Raw genomic sequence first — 14,087 nt, forward strand, 5'->3', positions numbered from 1 at the left:
ACTTTGTTTATCCTTGGTATAATTAATTTCATTATTATTGTTGTTGGTGTTGTTGTTGTTGTTGTTGTTGTTGCTGCTGCTGCTGTTATTGTTAGTAGTAGTAGTAGTAGTAGTAGTAGTAGTAGTAGTAGTAGTAGTAGTAGTAGTAGTAGTAGTAGTAGTATTGTCTTGTGGGAGTTTTTTTTCAGCATCTGAAAGGAAGTATTCATTAAAGACACTGGAAATAACTTTTGGATTATCAGTGGAGTCACCATCCATATTTATTTCTTGTGTGCAGTCAATGACTGCATTTAAATGCGTACAAGTTTCACAGGTGCAGCATATGCATACAAACCTAGAATGTAGAAAGTGTAAAGCAGCACAAGACTGAGTGCTTCATACCACTCCACACGGCCATCCAATAGCACTGTGATCAGGGCTATGACAGTGAGACTGTATATTCCACAATCTCGGGATAATGACTTCCAGTTCAGTTTCACCTGTGTAAAATGTTCTCATTAATTTCTGTACTTGGTCTCACATGAGTAGAATAATATAGATTCTGGATATTTGAGATAAAAGGAGGAGTATTGATTTATGGAAGAAGTAACAAGAGGGCAGAGAGAATTACATATTGAGGTGCTTCATATTTTACACTCTTGACAAAATATGATTAAGGGATACAATTGTGGGGAATAATATGGCTGGGACATGCATCATGGATGGAGAAAATGAGAAACAAATTCAGAGTTTATGTCAAGATACACGAAGGGAGGAGACTTTGAGAGATCTGCACTGAAATGGGACGATAATATTAGAATTAAAATAAATTTGGATGGGGACTCGTGGTATGTCTCTTGTGAGCCTTCAGATTTTGTGAAGTAGGGGTGTAGTCCTAGAGGCATAAGTGCCAGGGCAGTCCAACACAGTTTCCAATGAAAGAAACTGACATCAGTAATGATATGACATCGCTCTCATCTCTTATGAAATGATAGTTTTGCATTTTTAAAAAACAGAATTTTATAATAAGCATCTATGAAAAGCACACATTAGAAACAGGTGACATTTTCAATTCATACTGATAAGTCAAATAAGTGGTAAGTTCCAGAATTTTCATTTAATGCGAAACATTATATAAAAATGCTTTTAAAATTCTCCTTTCAAGTATTTTCCTTTAAGTGATATTCTGTTCACGAAGCGAAATTAACCTTTTTCAAACATAACATCAAAGCAGTGTAACAATTTGGACATATTGAAACATCTGAGGATGGCCATTTGTGGCCGAAACATGTTGTGTTAGTGTTAAATGATGAATATTTTAATGACTGTTGCATTATTGATAGACTTAATACATAGATGTTTAATTAAAGATGTGCAAAAGGATGCTGAAATACAGAAACACAAAGAGTATTAATCACTGCATGCATTTTACATCACAGAAGCTAAAAAGTATAATTTAGTAAATATCTGGGCAATACGTAAAACACGAACAACTATGTACAATACACTTGTTGACGTATCTGAATAAATATTCATGTAGTCAAAAACGTTTACAACGAAAAATTACAATTTTCAATAACATAAATGTCTGGATATGGTAAAAATGACCAATATATACGAAACTACAAATGTCCCAAAATGGTGAAAATGACTATTATGTATAAAATTTAAATATCAACATAAAGATAAATTAAAAGAAAGTGAGAAGGGTTACCTGCGTAGCAAAGAGCCCACAGCAAGCTGGCACAGCAAGTACATTGAAAACAGCACTCCCAACAATAGTGCCCACACCAATGTCTCCTTCTGTGATGAATGTGCCCACTACATTGATAAAGAGCTCAGGGCATGACACTGCTGCTGCCATGAATGTGGCGCCAGCCACATCTTCAGACATATTCAAACCTGTAAAAATAAAATTCAATAAATGTAAGTAACTTCAGATCCCTGGATGAAAGTAATAAATGAAGAATCAGTAATGTGCTTAACTTTTCCCCAGATATTCTAACAAACAATTATCCTTCAATTTGTACTGAAGGACTGCCATAGCCTTCATCATCACCTGATTATACAGTATATTGAATTGAATTGAATTGAATTTATTTACATTCTATAAATCCTAAGCAGGTTAGTACCTTTGGATACAGAACAAGTCAAAAGGTTACATACATAAGTACAGGCAATTTTAGCTTAAAAATTAATATAACTTAATTTTACATCATTCTCTATTTACATTGAAGTATTCATCTAAAGAGTAGAAGGAATGAGCATGTAGATAATTCTTTAACTCTGATTTAAACTTTTTAGTATCATTGCCCAAGTTTTTAATACTTTGTGGCAGATTGTTGAACACTTTTATGCCAGTAAAGTAGACTCCTTTTTGATATACTGATAAAGTTGATGAGGGTAGGTGGAAGTTATATTTTTGTCTAGTATTCATGTTATAGACATCAGAATTTAATTTGAATTTATCTTTGTTGTAAACAACAAATAAGAGAAGCGATAATATGTATTGCGATTGAAGAGGTAGAATTTTTAATTTCTTAAATAATTCTCTACATGAATCTCTACTTCTACATCCTGTAATGATTCTAATTATATTCTTTAGTATTTTAAAAATTATTACACTATGTGAAGAGTTCCCCCAAAATATTAATCCATAGTTCATAATAGAATGAAAGTAGGCATGGTAAACCATCTTCAATGTTTCCTGTGACAATAAAAGGCTTAATTGATCTCATCGCATAGCAAGCTGCATTTAATTTAGGTATAATTTGTTCAATATGTATTTTCCAAGACAGTGTACTGTCTACATGTATTCCAAGGAATTTTGTATCAAGTACTTCACAGATTAAGATATCTGTGACTTTTTCTGATGGTGATTTCTGAATGATAGAATTTCCAAAAAAAAAAAAATCAATATAACTAGAACTGAAAGCGGTAAGATATTCCACAAATTTTGGAAGGGATGACATCTTCAGAATTACCTTGAGAAAGTATGTGAAAACAAATTCTTCAATTGTATAAACATATTCTTTTGGCTTTCATATTCTTATATTAGCATATATACAAATTATATCACATTTCAAATTTCTTAAAAGGTACCCTATAGATTACATTCCATTTCATAGAAATCTGTACTGACAGTGAGAAAAATGAAAAGTGATAGTTGCATAGTAGCATCTCTGACTATTGGTACATTGTTTTTCCTCATGCAAATGCACTAAGTTGACAAGTCATATTATTGAGATATGTGGTGTTGAACTTATAACGACACAATCTATCATATGAAAGAGGTAACCTGACTAAACAAATCTACAAAGTCAACTGCAGTACACAACACACAGCACATTGGAAACATCTAACCATAAGGTAAGCAAGGATCAAATACAACACTAAAAAAATAAATAAATAAATAAATAAATATATAATAATATATAAAACCTAATGTAATACAATATCTTTGCAGCCATACAACCTCAAGCTGACATCTCCCATCTTCGGGATGAATTAACAAGGAGGAGCTTAACATTTTACATCAAAAGTTTTAAATTTTTAAATATTTTAACATTGGCGTTTCAACTTGAGGGCAGTTTAGGATGGAATGTGAGAATTGATAGTGCATTCAACAATCCTAGCAAGTGTTGTGCTTTTACACGTCGACATATTGTAGCAGCGTCCACGCAGCAAACATAACTGTGTACATCTTAAACAACGACAGTGTTTTCATGATTGTACTATGTGCCTCTGATGATGGTTGTATTAAACCGAAACATGTAAGGCAGAAGTGATAAAGAAGTGACCTACAAATTGTTACACTAGACGGACTTTCTATTGACTTTGTGATTGATAGTGTAACGGACCAAAAATGAAACAATTCAAAATAAACAAATCTACCTTAGTAATCGGTATGCTAACATTAACAACAGTGCCTATTGAATAACAATACCAGGGTCCATTAAACAATATTCTTAATATTAGAATTCATGAAAAGTTTGGAATGCAGAGAGCCTCACATCACAGTTTTACAATTCTGTCTCTCCCTTGATTAGCTGCAACTGAAACATTGTGATCAAACAGTTTTATTTTGAAAGAATGTGGTTCACTTACGTTCACACATTTCCTGGATACAGGGAACGAAGTAGTCATCGCAAATCAGTGCCAGCATTGCAAAAAGGTAGCAACAGACGAATGCATGAATGACCACTGCCCCTGCCCGACGCTGCTCTGGGGTGAATAGATCTGGTGGGAAATCTGATACAGATGGGGGGGTGCAGTTCTGGGCACCTTCTGCAGTGATGTCTTCGAAGTGCCATAGTAACTGGCGAACTGAATGAAAAATACATAATGCTTTTCCTTTAATAAATTTTTTCATATTGAACAAAGTTTTGACAACAAAAACAAAATATAGCCAGAGCTGAAGTATACTTTTCTGACTTGAGAATATGTAGTACATTCCAGGATCAAAGGAGGGGTGCGGATTAAATAGGAATCACAGATTAATACTGCAGTGTTATTCACAGAATTCAAGTCTAGAGAAATGAGTAGTGAAAACTCGCAAAAACAATGGAGGATAATCATATCCCAAATATGGTTCTGAATTATGATTAACCTTTAACGTCCGAAGTGCCCCGTTTGTGCCAGTGATGAGTAAGGTCGCCGTGGCCAAAGTGCCTCGTTTTGGCCAGTCGGACATTTAAACTCCGCTAGTGGAAGTGCACGCACACGCCGCTAGTAGAAGCACATGCACAGTCCTAAATATTTATTTTTATATGTAGTAATTACCAGACAGACTTAAGTAAAACCCTAATAGATTAATTAAAATGATACCTAAGCGAACAACAACAAAAAAGAATATACGTATGAGTTATGCCCATACTCATCCACGAGCCAGTATTTTATTGCAGATTCTGCAGATTAATGCCTTAAAGATATATAGTAAAATTCGATGTACATACCTTCTTTGTTGTTATCTGCTTGATGTATATATAGGTTGAAATAAAACTACAGTATTTGATGTCACTATGAACGCACAGAAAACAGATCGCACTCTGTATCTCAGCCACAATGCAGAAAGAGCAATAATCTCTTGCAGCTGCAAAGGAAGGTCTTAGCACTGAAGAAGGGGTCCACGTAGCTCTTTTTCTTGAATAGCCATGCTTTCATTCTTCTGTCCTTTAGTCAAAAGATTCGAAAATCTGAAGGGTGTAACAAGATGTTAGGTTTCTCAGCAGAGAACCAAATTATTTTATTGCTTCCATCTGTTTTATGACACCAGGGTCTGCTAAAATTTGTCAACTGTTACCAACAGAAATGAATTTATAATGCAGAACAACTCTGTGAAGAACTGGGAAAATATTTTTGCAGTACGTATCAAAATTAAAAGAAAAAAAATTGAAAAAATTGTATAATTCTTTGTATAAAAATTTTCAAATCTTCCGTTATAATATGCGGCACTATGTCCTTTGCTGATACAAACAAAGTTAATTCCATCCATTTATCATAAAAATTATGTTATATACAGCATTTTTAAACACAATGCTTAAAATTGTTTAAGCACCCTAACAGGAACGGGCATTTAAACGCGCACCAGCAGCGGGCATTTAAGTAAACTCCGGCCAGCTCAAGCTTACTACCATTTCAAAAGCACGGCGTTTAAAGGTTAAAACTGATGATATTTGACAAAATAAGTGAAGCTGAATAGTACAAATTAGAGCTTTCAAAACCGTTTACCTATTAATGGCCAAAGAGTAGCCTATGTCTTTCACACTTTTACTTAGAATGCACGTCCTTTAAACATTAGTTTATTAAAATTAACAGGGAGTTACACGGAATAATTAGGGAAATAAGGGCAGAACCTTCCATCCCCTAGCCTCAAGTCTAATGGTTTCTTGTATTTGTAGATTTATGTGGGAAAGGGGCAAGCTAATAGAGGGTAGAGATCACCATCTGTAGTCTTGAGGAAGAACCCTACAACAAGGCAATTCAACCAGTAAAGTTGAGTAAAAATAAATCACATTTCGTTGACTTACTGTTAACATTAGTATATCCACCAATATATATATAACATTAATATGTTATAACAATAACAATCTCTGGTCTATCGGTTAGCACACTAGCCTCATATTCCAAAGTTCTGGGTTCGATCCCAATCGTTGTCAGTAATATCAATATAAAAAAGTCATAACAGATCCGCCAGTATAATGACAAATGATTAAGGACGTAGAGAAAACTTCCTAAATGCAGAGTACAATATACCTCAGATAACAGACAATGTCGAAATTGCATCGTGTGTTACGACTAGATGCAACAGTGATATCCCCGAACGTTGAACAGCTTCTATTACAACAGCAAAGTGCAAGATACAACCCAGTTAAGACTGTTATAAATTTCAGTGCTAACGAGAAATTTGTTGTTGTATGGGAAAGATAAGATAATGTCTAAAAACGAACAAAGACGTTTCTCGTCTCTCGGTGGTGTGTCTGGTTTTTCGGTGGAAAACAACGAGCAACAATGTAGCGCAAATTTCTGTGTTCACAAAATTTCATTGTCTGGCCGTAGCATTTTTCATGAATTTATGGCAACAAACTGTTGCAGGAACATACGTAGAAATTCTGTCCAAAGCATTCATCTCACAGTCTTCCAATTTCCAATTTCATTGCGCCTAAAAACCACGCTCTGAAAGCGAATAGGGGAGATGGACGTAAAAATTGTTACAGGTAAGGATTGAAATATTGTTCCAAGACCCACTTGCCAACAAATTCATTCACCCCCCCCCATTATTTCTTCTGCTTAAATGAAATGTATAGAAGCTCACGCTAATCTGCAATCACCACTTTCACACTGTTCCGTCTTGCCCACACCAGTCTCTTTACAAATGACGCCTCTTGCCGTTATTGGCACAATGTTCCGTTTGCAAGTACTAACGATCAAGTGAACATTGTGTAAAACCACTTCAAATGGTGGGCCATTTAGTTTTATCATTACTAAATTGTTTAATCTATTGTTATGCTATCTTCGTCTAGCTACATCTTTTTCTCATGTTACTGTAGAAGTGGGAAGTGCAGAAATTGTTGATATTATCTTGCTGAGGAGTGTGAATGTCTTTTCTTATAACATAATAATTTTATTATTATTATTATTATTATTATTATTATTATTATATCATCATCATCNGGTCCATTGTGCGTCCCCCTTTAATTTCTACTATCGCCATACCCTACCGGTACTGGTGCGCGCTATCAGCCCCGTTCAGCCAACGAGGTCGGCCGTCGGTACCTGATATTTCCCCCATCTACCAGAGGCATTGGAAACTACTTGGGCGGGAAATTGTTGCCTAATTTTACTCAGAGGTCTCCTAGAGACATGAGGATCTTTTACGTGCTGTAAATCTACGACACGGTACCCACGGCTTAAAATCCCTCCCGGAGGACTTGTTCCCTGAATTTTTCCGCCCTTAAAAATTCCACGACCTCCGCCGAGTTTGAACCCGAGTACCTTGAGTCATGAGGTGGAAACGTTACCCCTAGACTACGGAGGCCGCTTAATAATTTTAGTAGGTTCAGTTCTCTGGCACATTGCCTTGACTTCATACCGCATGTAAATGAGGGAGTGAAAGTGGGAAATGTAGTTCTTCATTGCGGACTCACCACAACACAAAACAGACAGTAGTTACGCCACAAGTGATGGTGTGAGAAAACCGTATATTAAAAGAATTTTTGCCTGATTTAACGACTGTCTACTTTGAATTTTCTTTCGTTGGTCTTATTCCAGTTACTGGATTTCTTGCAGTCTTCCTGTCATTGAAATACTCTCAAAAGTGTTTCTTTCTGTACTGGCCCTGCAGCGCCTTTCAGATTCTCTAAGAAATAAGGGGCAGTTTCAACATGTACTTTAATTGGCTCAATACCAGGTCTTACCTTTGGAAAATTAGGCACAGATTTTAAATTAGGGAAAGGAAACCCAAGAAAATTTGCCGAAATAATGTCAAAACAAAAAAAAAATAAAAACAAAAAACCATTCGACAGCAGAAGGGAGCAACTACTCTAAATTTTTACTCGCCATGTTGCAAAATATACTTTCCTCGGGAAGAAAGTGTGTGGGGTTTTCAACCTCTGGTTGCAGGAGACAGGCCAGCCTCACAATTCGACTCTTTTCCTTAATTGGAGCTCGGTCCCGAAAAGAAAATTCCATGGCTCTGCCGAAAACAGAACCATCGTCATTCACTCCATGATCAGCATATTTGTAAACTTGTCGATCTTGATAAGATCCTTAAGTTTGTGACGATGGAACATTAGTACAAATGTCATGTTTCTGGACTTTAACCATTGTCCTGTCTTCATCTAAGAACACAGCCCTCCATATTTAAAAACCCGACGTTTCGGAGACTGGATTCTGTCACCGTCTTCAAGAAAAGCCTACTCAGTTGGACCAATCCATAGAACTAGAATCCAGAATCCAGTCTCCGAAACGTCGTGTTTCTAAATATGGAGGGCTGTGTTTTTAGACAAACAAAGGACGATGGCTAATATCCAAAAACATAATATTTTTATTATTTACCTTGTCTCATTTAAGAAATACTCTGCATTTAATAAGTCGATATAAAATTGCTGTTAAATAATTTGTCCTTATTGGCTGGTTATTGTGTTAATTTAACAGCATTGTAGGCAATCGTAAGATTATGTACCACAGACAGATACAATGGGAGGGCTGAATAATTAATGGGCAGAAGAGTGTATTTTAAAGTCTTATGTTGACATACATGTTTAAAAACTGAGGATGAAATATTATTTCTTACTCTTTGCATTATGATATTTGTCGTGATATTGGCTCTGCAACAAAGAATTTGTATCTGCAGTAAATAAATACCAAGGTCAGATGACGTACACAAAATAGTGACTAGCACGTCTGTAAAGTGTATTTCCAATTGGAGTATAAATTAAAGGATACATATATTTCGTGAACAGATAAGAAATATAGGGCCAATATATTTGAATTTTAATTTGAGTTTGAATTTACTTCTTAACCCCCCCCCTTGGCACTACAGCCCCAGTGGGCCTAGGCCTACCTCCATGAACTTCTCCGTTCACTTCGGTTTTTCTAGATCTTACACATTCGGTAGGACTCCTTGGGCGGGTGATCAGCTTGTCGCAAGGCCTCTACCTGTACACAAACACAGAAAAACGCACACACACAAATTAACATCCATGCCCCGAGTGGGATTCGAACCCACGATCTCGGCTTCCGAGCGAGCGAAGATAGTACATGCCTTAGACTGCTCGGCTACCGTGACCGGCTTGAATTTACTTACGTTCCATAAATCCTAGCACCGGTTGACACCATAAGATATGGAAAAATTCAAGTACAAATATATAATATCTGTACAATAATAGTTTTGCTTGATAAGTCAGTACAATTATAATACAACATTAATATTACCACGTTAATTGCATACTTACAGCACAGTCTGCAAATAAGCAAAATGAAACAATAATGCACTTTGGCCTAGAACTGATATAGAAGAACTGAGCGAGTAACGTTACAATGCCGTTTTAAATTGCTTAATATTACCAGTTGCTTCTTTGAGACTTTGAGGGAGGCTACTGAACACTTTGATCTCAAAGGAGTGAACTCCTTTTTTGATATAGAGATATATTTGCTGAATGTTAGTGGCAGTTGAGCTTTTGCTCGATTTATGTTATGGATGTCAGAATTTAAATTGTACATTCTTTCGTTATCTACCACAAATAACAGGAGTGAGAGTATGTACTGTGAGTGAAACGGTAATATTTTTAAGTTTTAAAATCAATCTCTGCAAGAATCTCTATCCTTGCTTCCTTGCAAAAATCATTCAAGGACAAGCTGTCCATGGTGTGATTCCTTGCTTAAAAAGAATCAAATCGAAAAATCAGTAGTATATGTACCCTGAGAAGCGTAGTTTTGCAGATATACTTTGCTGTCAAATGGGGTAATATACGTCTCGGCACTGTTATTTGTCACGACGATTTTTTTATTGCTAGTGGGGTGGGACTAAGTCCCTTGTACTGCGGCCATTTCTGGCCTATTGTACCAGCCCAAGATGATAGGTGAGGGTTATTGTGGAGCAATTGATGGAATGAAAATTGGCAGGGGAACCGAAGTACTAGGAGAAAATCTGCTCCAGCACAACTTTGTCCGCCACAAATCCCACTTGACCAGACCCGGAATCGAGCCCGGGCCGCCGTGATGGGAAGGCAGCGAGTAACCGCTTGAGCTATAGCGCGCCCTTGTCACGACGATACTGAAGGTATTGTTTGATGTACTGAAGACACAGTGCACAGCAGAGGTCAAATGTAATCGAATTACCATAGAATACGTACACGACGAATACTGTGACATGCTCTTAACCCTCCGTGCATATAATAGTACAGCTGGTACTGCTGCACTGGAATACGTGCTACGTCATCCTGGTCGACGTCATCAGGACATTAATAAGTTTCGGCGATTGAAGCAGCGTCTCGATGATACAGGATGTGCAGCACCTATGGCACACGTGGACGCAGCTTGCCCATGGACTTCACGGACGCGAGTCACTGTAGATGCCACAACTACAGCTGTGGAATGTAGCCGCGAAAACCCCAGTGGCACGGCACGAGAAATGGAAGTATCTCAACTGAGGGTGCTGAGCACTTCATGGCGATCCGTACCACTACTGGCCGAATACACATTTGTTTCAAGATTATAATCCTGTGTGGATTCAAGTTTTGGAATGGCTATGACACTAACACACTGCAAATTGGCTTCTTTTTACATAATATTCCGTTAAAACGAAGCATGTTTTACGCTTGAAGGTGTGTTCAAAGTAAAAAAAAAAAAACAGTCACCATGGGCAAGGAATACGCTATCGCGAACGTGATATTAAGTCTCCTTCAGCGTTAGCATTTGGACTGTCATTGTTGGGGACTTTGCCGTGGGCCCCTCTCTGATATGTGACGAGTGCTAGAAGGTATTGTGATAATACATAAGACGGATACGTATATAAATACATACATTACATACACACACACACACACACACTCCGGAGAAATTTTCGGTGATACTGGACGTGATAATAATTGTGCTCGCTGGTGTAAAAATGAGCGTTCAATAACTTATTCGCTGAATCCGAGACGTGCGTGGAAGTTATTTCGTAAGTATAGTTTATTTTTCGTAGTTTTTCTTTTCTTTTTAGGTCGTCGTGGTCGCGGAGCGGAAGCAATGCGTCGAGTAATTCCAAATCAAACTGGTGGAGAACGGGCAGACTGAGCCACAGCAAGGTGTGGCCGGGCACAGCTAGTTTGACATATTTTCTCAAGACAGCAGAGAGCCGTTGCTAGGGAAAAGCTACACCTGTTGCTAGGCAATAACATATAATTAAGAATGCAGTAACTCGGAAGCTGGGTTTCTACGCGGCCTGTGCCGATAGCTACGTGGCACAACAATAGAAGAACTGCTGAGAGAGGTGTTTCTCTGCGGTCCGTGCCAATGATACATAAGGAATCGATTTTGCATTGTGAGTTCGGCAGTTGGAAGCCAGTTAGTTAGCTCGGGAGCTGCAACTGAAAGGTTCCGGCCAGCGAGGACAGGAGCAGTGGGACACGGAAGCCGAGAACGGTACACCGCTGGAATCCGCTACCAAGCAGAGCAGTGAAGACCATGGCTGAGAACACTAATCTGTGTGTGATAATGATTTGTAAAATATAGTCACTATTAATGCTTAGGTCGTTTATCCAAGGAATCCGTCCAGGACCGAGGCTTCTTGAGAATTTTCATAATAAGTTTATTTTTTACGGTGAGGAGTTGTTAGCCACACGCCCAACCCCCAAGCTGGAGGACCACCCATTGTCGGCTCTCCGCGACTGCTTATTCGATATATTCGCAGCTTCCCTCCATACGTGGAGGGCGTCTCCTCCATCCGCCACCTGAGAACGCGCCATGCCATGCTGACAAGGGACCCACCTAACATGGCTGATTAAAATGTGTTTAAACGAAACTTAGAGTAAAGTCCGTATAGGTAAACATTTGTCCGATAAATTTCCTACCCAGAGTGGTTTAAGACAAGGAGATGCTTTATTGCCACTCCTTTTCAACTTTGCTTTAGAATATGCCATTAGGAAGGTCCAGGGAAACCAGGTGGGACTGAAATTAAATGAGACACATCAGCCGTTGGTCTATGCCGATGATGTGAATCTACTGGGTGATAATATAGATACCATAAATAAAAACACACAAACTTTAATTGACGCAGGTAAGGAGGTTGGTCTAGAAGTAAACACAGAGAAAACTAAGTATATGTTGCTGTCTCGTCACCAAAATGCAGGGCAAAATCATGACATAAAGATAGGGCACAGATGTTTTGAAAATGTGGTACAGTTCAGATATTTGGGAACAATTAAAACAGATCAAAACCTGATTCAGGAGGAAATTAAGTGGAGATTGAACTCGGGTGTAATGCTTGCTACCGTTCAGTCTAGAACCTTTTGTCTTCTCGTCTGCTGTTCAAAAACGTAAAAATTAGAATATACAAAATTATAATTTTGCCTGTGATTCTGTATGGGTGTGAAACTTGGTCTCTGACATTAAGGGAGGAACATAGAATGAGGGTGTTTGAGAACAGGGTGTTGAGGAGAATATTTGGACCGAAGAGAGATGAAGTGACAGGAGGTTGGAGAAAACTGCATAATGAGGAGCTTCATAACTTGTACTCTTCTCCAAGTATAATTAGAATGATCAGTTCAAGGAGGATGACGTGAGCAGGACATGTAGCACAAATGGGGGAGAAGAGGAACACATATGGGATATTGGTGGGAAAGCCAGAAGGAGAGAGACCACTGGGGAGACCAAGGCGTAGGTGGGTGGACAGTATTAAAATGGAGATAGGACGGGATGGTATGGATTGGATTGATCTGGCTCAGGATAGGGACCAGTGGAGGCCTATTGTAAACAATGTTTTAAACCTTCGGTTCCATTAAATGCACTTCTTCTTCTGCATTGGCCTCCAAATCCACGACCTCGAATTTTTCTTGATTATCCTCCATGCCCTCTAGACAGGCAATTGTTCCTTCTAGCCAGGTAATCATCTTGCATTTAGTCCTTCGTTGGTTAGCCTCAAGCATCTCTTCAGTGGCCTTCAATTCGGCTATCTTCTCTACGTAAAATTCTCTCACTTTTGTCAGCAGGCATTCCAACATTTGTTCCGTCATTTATTTCATTTCCGTGGTATGAATCTTCAATCCAATCCAAATTCTGACACCAGTTGTCAGGCGATGGAGTTACCACAGATGGGATTTGGATTGGTAATCGGATTTACTGAACTCTTAAGGCGCGTCCACATTACTCGTGCTCGTGAGTCAGAAGCTTACTGCTGCCGGAAAATCAGGATCTGGAGCTGACGAAGTGGACGCCCAAACTGGTTTGCATACAAAGCCTTCGCATTTCTTCACAACAGATATCAGCCGAAGATCCTGATTTTCCGGAAGCAGTAAGCTTCTGACGCACGAGCACGAGTAAAGTGGACGGGCCTTTAGACACTCAACCCATGACTATACTTTATAAATCACTACCACACACAAATTGGTGTTCTCAGCCATGGTCTTCACTGCGCTGCTAGGTAGCGGCTTCCAACGGTGCAGCGTCTTCGGCTTCCGTGTCCAACGGCTCCTGTCCTCGCTGGCTGGCACCTTTCATTTGCTGCTCCCGAGCTGAACTCACTGGCTGCCAACCACCGAACTAGCTCACAGTGCGGTCCAGTAAATTTCTGCTGGTCCTTGTCAGCACAGTCGTTCTTTTTATCGGACTCCGTCGGGACCCATGACCAAATTTTTATTCTTCCCAGATTTCTATGTTTTTTTAATGGGATCTCCTCTACGAGGAGAGGAGGGGTCTGACTACTTTCCTTGCCTTGAGCAAACATGCCACAATACATACACACTTACTGTACATACACGGATAGGTGTGTGGATGGACGTATTAGATAGATAGATAGATAGATAGATAGATAGATAGATAGATAGATAGATAGATAGATAGATAGATAGATAGATAGACGGACAGGGACACAGAGAGATAGACAGAGCTTTAGGGAGAATTCTGTG

General features: G+C 38.6%; 1 protein-coding gene across 2 annotated transcripts in view; it reads right to left on the reverse strand.

Moving 5' to 3' along the window:
* The window catches only part of LOC111868779 (sodium/potassium/calcium exchanger 4), an 81,285-nt gene that overhangs the window by 10,885 nt on the left and 56,313 nt on the right, over positions 1-14,087 (reverse strand). For both annotated transcript variants that reach the window (XM_023859743.2, XM_023859742.2), the window contains exons 2-4: positions 4,087-4,305; positions 1,694-1,881; positions 335-479 (exon numbers count right to left, since the gene is read on the reverse strand). In XM_023859743.2, coding sequence (XP_023715511.1) covers positions 335-479; positions 1,694-1,881; positions 4,087-4,144 — 391 coding nt within the window. In that variant the 5' untranslated portion in view covers positions 4,145-4,305. The remainder of the gene's footprint in view (positions 1-334; positions 480-1,693; positions 1,882-4,086; positions 4,306-14,087) is intronic.

Source organism: Cryptotermes secundus, unplaced genomic scaffold, assembly GCF_002891405.2.
Source record: "Cryptotermes secundus unplaced genomic scaffold, Csec_1.0 scaffold174, whole genome shotgun sequence".
Lineage (NCBI taxonomy): Eukaryota > Metazoa > Arthropoda > Insecta > Blattodea > Kalotermitidae > Cryptotermes > Cryptotermes secundus.